Source organism: Pseudorca crassidens, chromosome 2, assembly GCF_039906515.1.
Source record: "Pseudorca crassidens isolate mPseCra1 chromosome 2, mPseCra1.hap1, whole genome shotgun sequence".
NCBI classification, from domain to species: domain Eukaryota; kingdom Metazoa; phylum Chordata; class Mammalia; order Artiodactyla; family Delphinidae; genus Pseudorca; species Pseudorca crassidens.
In genome coordinates this window covers 11483537-11490432 of record NC_090297.1, presented here as the reverse complement: position 1 = coordinate 11490432, position 6896 = coordinate 11483537, and the positions used below count along the sequence as shown (strand labels likewise).

The window sequence follows — 6896 nt, the reverse complement described above, 5'->3', positions numbered from 1 at the left end:
ACTGTGAGGAATAAACGTCTGTTGTTTAAGCCCCCATAGTCTCCGGTATTATGTTGTAGCAGCCCGAGCTGACTGAGACGACTGCTGAAGATCTATTCTGACAATCTGGAAATGTGAATACCCCGGAAGAGGGACACGGTGAAGCAAGTGATATCAAGGGAGGGGTGACTGGTCAGAAGTTCCCCTCCTGACAGCGGGGTTCTGGGACAGGAGGCAGCACTCTGATGGGGACAGTAGGCGCCTGACTTTTCCAACAGGACAGAATGCACCAGAGCTCCATTTTGAGTGCTACCACCTGGTAATGTAAGTCCTGTGCTGGAAGGTGGGGGTGAGGGTGGGAACACCAACATGGTAGTGGGGGTGGTGCTCAGCGGGGAGGAGCGAGCCTGGGATATGGAGGAAGGTGACTGAGCTGGAGTCCTGCCCGGTCACGTCTTAGCTTAATAGAGCTGGGCAAGCCCCTCAGCCTTAACCTCAGTTTCTCCATCTATGAAATGGGTTAATAATCACCCCTCTCAAAGAGACTGTTGGGAAAACTGAATGAGAACACACAGAGAAAAAGGCCAGCTCATCAATGAAGTGTTGTGGAGTAGTATTTATTGTTACAGTGTTAAAATTCACTCTTGGGAAGACATTCCGGGCCATGATCAGTAACTAAAGGTCAGGCACATCATCTTAGCTCATGGACAACTCGTTTCCTTTGCACCCACAGACTCCCTGGGGTGTCAGGGCTCAGGAAATTCTCATCAGCCAACCACTGGGAATGATGTTAGTGTCAGAAGATGCTATTTCCCACAACGTTTCTTTTTCTTGCCACTCCACTGCCAGGAGCCCATTGGAACCTCGAAGGGCAGAGCAGAAGTGATGGTGCCCAGAAAATATGGGTTGTGATGGGAAGGGGGAGAGCTAGGCTTGGAGCACCGAACACGGAAGTCACATCTTGCCAAATCGTCCTGTTCTGCTGGACTCAGCCCCGTCTGTTGACCTAGAGATTGGGGGTCACTGTTCTGAGGCCCTTCCATGCTGGCTGGGCTGCGTGGAGACCCCTTCTCCTCGACTTCATCTGGTCCAGGTTCTCCCGTGGCTTCTCCTTGCCTCCTGCAGCTTGGGCTCCAATGATTGCGATGCGGACAGGGACAGATTTCTCGGAGAAAAGCCCAGCTCAGCCCAAGACAAGAGAGCCTTGTCCACAGACAAGAGGCGTCTGGGGTCAGAAAGCTGGTGCCTTCTGATGGCTCCGGTCCCCAGCTTCTGGGAGGAATATGGGGTGTCTCTGCCTACCCTGGTTCTCCCCAACCTCTGGCAGCACCCATGGGTGCAGGCGACACCAGCTCTCACAGAAGCACATTCACATGGTTCCGAGGTCCAGATGCCGTGTCACCCTTTAAGGACCAAGACCATGACTCAGGCCGTTTGGACAGGATGTGGCAGGTCACTGTGCTGTGGGTGGCCACCCTGCCAGCCTTTGTTAACCGCTTCCAGAACCTCTCTGCCAAGTCTGCACCCCCTGCTCTTCTTGCCCGCTCTTGAAGCAGAGTTGACATTTAGGATTTTCCCAGCAGACAGAGCTCACCTGATTTAACCCTGTACGGAGGTTGTTCATTTATCAGCCAACCCATCCTCATGTTGCAAAGCATCCAAACGCTTGCCTGGGGGCCAGGGATACAGAGCATCTGGGAGGCGAGAACGCGCTCTCAGGGCACCGTTTGGACCAAAAGGCGCATCCGAGTTTGCCCACGTTGCCCCAGGCCTGCCGGCCCAATGCTGCGAATGTTTTGGGCACTGCCATCCCTGCCAGTGACCCCCCCCCCAACTGTCCGTTTGCCCATCTTGTCCCCAAGTCGGGGAACAATGCATTGGTTTCAAATAATCAGACCTGCACCCAGGCACCTGTCGGTTTGCCATTCCTGCTCACCCTGCGGGAATAACTGCCTTCTGGGTTTGCTCCTTCCCGAGAGGCAGATCCTGGGGTGCCGGCTCGGCCAGCCTGGATGCTGACTCGGGAGTGGCCTGTGGCATCAGGTTAGAGGGAGGTCTTAACTCCTCTCTCCGGCTGCGGGCTCTGCAGCCTCCGATCCCGTGTGTGTGGCTGAACGTCATGAAGTTACTGGGTTTGGAGCCTCCGCAAAGCTTCACCCCTTGTTCCAGAGCTTCACCCCCTGGGCCCTGGAATCAGAAATGTGTCCCTAGGAGGCCAAACGTTCAGACAAAAGGGGGCATCCACGTGTCCACAACTAGGCATTTGGTTTCCGGTGGTGAGAAAAGCTGTGCTTGTGTTAAGGTTAGGAAACCAAGGTCAGGAAACCAAGGTCTTCGGCCTCGGGGAGGAGGAATTCTCAAGTTCATCAGGCCTCGGGTTGTGCTTTTCCTTGAGGGGAAGTAATGCATTGGGTTGAAGAACGTGCTTTGACGGTTCTTGGAGGCTGACCCTGCTTCTAGTCCTGGAAATTCAAACCTCTTATAGACTGTTGGTGCCAAAGGCTTCAATGGAAGTCGAGCATCGTGGTTCCAACAAATGATTTGCTTTGATAACCTAAGTGTAAGTAGAACTCCAATGCCACGTGCCCTTCCCTAATCATTCCTCAGCATCGAGGTCAATGAACTCAAGCCTGAGCACATAGATCAAACTCATTTTCAAGGGTTATGTACGTGGGATTTTCCTCTTTTGGGGAAGTCAAGTCCTACTGGGGGCTCTAGAGAGTCTGAACATTAAACATTTCTTGCCCTCCTTTTGCACGTTGCTCCAATCAGAACAGTTGGAGAGGACTTCCCTGGTGGTCCAGTGGTTAAGATTCTGCCCTCCCATTGCAGGGGGTGCAGGTTCAATCCCTGGTCGGGGAAGTTCCGCATGCCGTGCGGTCCGGCCCCCAAAACAAACAAACAAAAACAACAACAACAAAAAACAGGCGGAGAGAACCAGTACTACATCAGTACAGTATCAGTTCTGTGTTGTAAATGGGAAAGTAGACACCCACCCTGGACCCCATAACTTCCCACCTGTCTCCTGAGAGGTTACAAAGTGTTACAGACGTTAGCAAGTGTTAATCCTCACAACATCCCTGGAAGGGAACCAGAAGTATTGTAGATGAAGACATTGAGGCACAGAGAGGTGAGGCCACTGGGAAGAAGCCACACAGCAAAACAGTAGTAGAGTCAAGAAGAGGGCTGGGGATCCTCTGCACCACCTTAGCGACCTGTGAGATTCAGCTCAATTAGGACACTGGCGAGCACACCTGTGTGTCAGGTGACAGACGTCACAACAAGGTTTGCTGGGTTAATAATGACAAGCGTTTCCCTGTTCCCAGTCCCAAACCCACTGTCACACTTGGTACAGTTGTCACGGACCTAACCCAGTCAACTCCGATCCTATCGACATGATATCCTTCATCCTGATGACCAGATATCTGCATTTCCTGGCAACGTCACTGCTCAGCCCCACCCCCGCAGGGATGTCACCTGCCTCCACCCAGGACAGCCACTCCCGGGAAGAGGGAGCAAGTAGCCCTTTAACATGTCCACCCGGATGTGACACACGGCATTTAGGATGGGAATGACCTTCCCGTTTTGCCTTCTCCCAAGAGAGATTCAGTGATACAAGTCAGAAGCCGAGTTATTGGTCATGGGGGGCATGGATGCTGGAGCTGAGACCTCCGCCAGGCTGGCCAGAAGGGTCCACGTGGTGACCCGTCAGCCTCCAGCTTTGCTAGCTCCTGGTGCTCACTGCTGGCCTCTGCGTGTCTGGCTGGAGTCCCACCTGCTCCTCCTGGGAGGGTGTTTTGGGGAACCCTGTGCCTCTTTCCATCCTGGTGGCTCAGTTCAAGGCTCCCAGGACCACTTGAACTGCTCAGTGGCTGAGTCACTCCGAGGTGGAGCCTTGATGACAGAGGTGCCGGGCACCCTGACGGGCCCTCTGGGCCAGTCTCCCTCCAGTGAGCACGGAAGTCCACAGCCTGCTCAAGTCAGGCAGGCTGGTGCCCCCTCGTTCCCCGGGGTTCCCATCCGCAGTCACAGCAGTCTGCTGGGATTTCCCGGGACTAGCGGAGCACCCTCAGGCCAAGATCACTATGTACAACAGCGACAGTCCCTGGCTGTCCTTCATCCCCGGGTCTCTCTGTGTTGGGTCTGGTGGAGCATCGGCTCCTTACACGTTGGTGACCTCCAGGCCATTGTAGCCCTCCAGACGGCACTGCTCGGGCCTGCCCTGGGAGTCATCGTCTCCGCAATCTTCGTTTTGAAGAGAGCCATAGTCATCGTGGAAATCGGGGTCTTTGCTGCTGAAGCCCCTTCCTATCTTTCCCAGGGGTAGCTGAGAAGAGAGGAATGAGAACAAAGGACAGGAAGAAGAGAAAAAGAGAATTGAATGTTCTTGGATCTGGGAAATGTGGGGTCTCCAATTTCAATTGCTGTGTGACCTTACCTAACCACTCTGTGCTCCTCCTATTAGTAATAATACTCCACTCCTCAGGGAGACTGAGAGGACTTTTGTGAGTTAACCTTAGGAGAGAGCTTTGTGTTCCCAGCTGGAAGGAACCCGTTTGTTACTGAGGGTGAGGGCAAATATAGTCTTTCTGATTATCTACCGAAGTCTCTCACCTTCCTCTTCAGCAGGAGGAGGGGGGTGGAGAATGAGTGTGGGCGTGAGGTCTGACTGCATTCCCAGGTCCAGAAGAAGAAATATTCCAGCATTGCCTGGTGTGGCAGAAAGAGTGTGGGTTTTGGAGACTCACAAACTGGGGTTTGGATCCCTGCTCTGCCATTTCCCAGCTGTGTGACCTTGGACAAGTCACCTGTCCCCTCTGAGCCTCAGTTTTCCTAGCTACAAGATGGGTCTAATAATTCCTTTCTCCCAGAGTTGTTGCAAAGAGTAGAACTCCATCTGGGAAGCACACAGCACGGTGCTGGGAGACAGTGGCTATAATTATCAGACACGGTGGCCCCTCAGTAAACAGTTCTCTCTTAGGGTAGTCACGGCAGTGCTTTGTGATGATTTATTGATTGGACCGCCTTTCTTTCTGGACCAGTGTGTTTCTCAACCTTTCTTTCAATACTGCCCCCCCTTAAAAGAAGACTTTTTCGACATTTTTTCCTTAATCACACTCCCACTATGAAATTTTCATGCCACAGGTATACTGTGCACTGTTTATGTGCCATGTGTATAGCTGTGCTTTATAAATAAAACGAGTAAGGTTTTTTGTGCCCTCCCTGAGCCGAACCCATTTTGACCCCTTTGGGGTGACAGCACCCCCAGTGGGAATGCACAGTCTAGACTGAGAGCATCTTAATGGTGAGGGTGGTCATTTATTCATGTTTATCTCCCACACTCGGGACGTGCCTGGGATGCCCTTAGTACCCGAAACTGTCCGCTGAACAAATGGAAGAATTTTGGATTATCCGCTTCTGTCGTCTGTGTCTATACACCTCCGTTTAGGAATCTGTGTCTCCCTGAGTCCACACGATCAGACCCAACTACACATGTTCTTATGCACCAGAGGCTCACCCGCTGCTCTTGGTCAAAATCTCAGTCAGTGGCCCTTAGAGTTTAGGGTGTGCTGGAACCCTCTGGGCAGCCTTGCGGCATGCGGGGTTCCCCCTGCCCCCGAGGCCCTTGAGTCAGGAGGCCCCAGGTGGGTCCCAGAAGCTGTATGTTAAGCATCCAGCCAGGTGAGTCTGATGCAGGCAGGTGAGACCTGCACTTCGAGATACAGTGACAAAGACCCCACAAGGCTGAGTGTGTCTTAACCATCATGCAGGTCCCTTGAGGGTGGGTTCCAGGGCCTCTCTCCCAGCTGCACCTGTGACCTGGCCCATCGGCCCCCCTCCAGACGACACAAAGACCTTTCTTTCCCAGGCTGGGGGACCCCCAGGTAAACACATGGAGCGACCTACCCGGCCAGTCTTGTACTTGATCCCACCGCTGTTCTCCTCCTTCCCTGCCCGGGTGATGCTGGAGGCCCTCCCCGGGGGCGTTCCGAATCGCTCAGCCTCCCGGATGCCTGTGGAGCTGAGGAGAGACCCAGGGCAAGTCAGCAGGGCTGCGGCAGCCGGGGGTGTGTGTCAGCTACTGCCACCCAGAGACACAGACACTCACTCACTCCAGGAACAGTGACCGCAACTGCGGTGTACTGAGTATCTCCTACGCGCCACCACTGTGCTAAGCACTTTACAAACACAATCCTCACAGCACACCTAGAGGCCAGGCTGCCATCTCTTGCTGCCGATGAGGACAGGGGGCACAGAGAGGTCAAGCGACCTGCCCGGGATCACACAGCTTGAAGCGGCGCAGCCAAGATCTGAGCCGCGGTCTCAGAGACCCCAAAGTCTCTCTTAAGCCCCCAGTGTCCTGCAAACCCTGTCAGGAGAGGGGAGACTTGATGGGAGAAGCCCCCCATGTCAGCTCATTAGGTGTGACTGGAGAATCATCAAGAAAGTTTCCCCCACTCTGCATTGGGAATCTGGGTCCCCCACTGACTTGTTACCCCCATTGCTCCCTTCCTTGTACAAAAGCATCAAAGGCTTCTGTTAGAATTGGACTTGGCAAACTACAGCCTGTGGGCCGAATGCAGCTAGCTGACTGATTTTGTAAATAAAGTTTTATTGGAACCCAGTCCCTTGGTTTGCACGTTGTCTATGGCTGCTTTCTTACTACTTGGACACAGACCACCTGGCTCTCGAGTGCTAACATCTTCACTATCTGACCTTGTATGGAAGAAGTTGGCCAGCCCCTGTGTTAGAATCTTAGTGCTGGTGCGTATGGAGTATGGAGTTGGGGCGAGAAACTGGTTCAGAGCCAGGACTTCCGAACTTCGTCCTCCCACCTGCCTTCCTTCTCTTTTAGAACTTGGGCAAACCAGTGTGTCTCTTGGACTCCCGTCTTTCTCTGCCTGCAGGGTTGGCCC

At 53.5% G+C, this 6896-nt stretch overlaps 1 protein-coding gene across 3 annotated transcripts in view; it reads right to left on the bottom strand.

Moving 5' to 3' along the window:
- Positions 1-563: 563 nt before the first annotated feature.
- The window catches only part of KAZN (kazrin, periplakin interacting protein), a 1134217-nt gene continuing 1127884 nt past the window's right edge, over positions 564-6896 (bottom strand). For 2 of the 3 annotated variants that reach the window (XM_067721083.1, XM_067721102.1), the window contains 2 exons: positions 5887-6001; positions 565-4306 (listed from right to left, as the gene is read on the bottom strand). In XM_067721083.1, the coding sequence (XP_067577184.1) occupies positions 4142-4306; positions 5887-6001 (280 nt within the window). In that variant the 3' untranslated portion in view covers positions 565-4141. Of the gene's footprint in view, positions 4307-5886; positions 6002-6896 lie in introns of all 3 variants that reach the window. The other variant, XM_067721094.1, reaches the window with a different exon arrangement.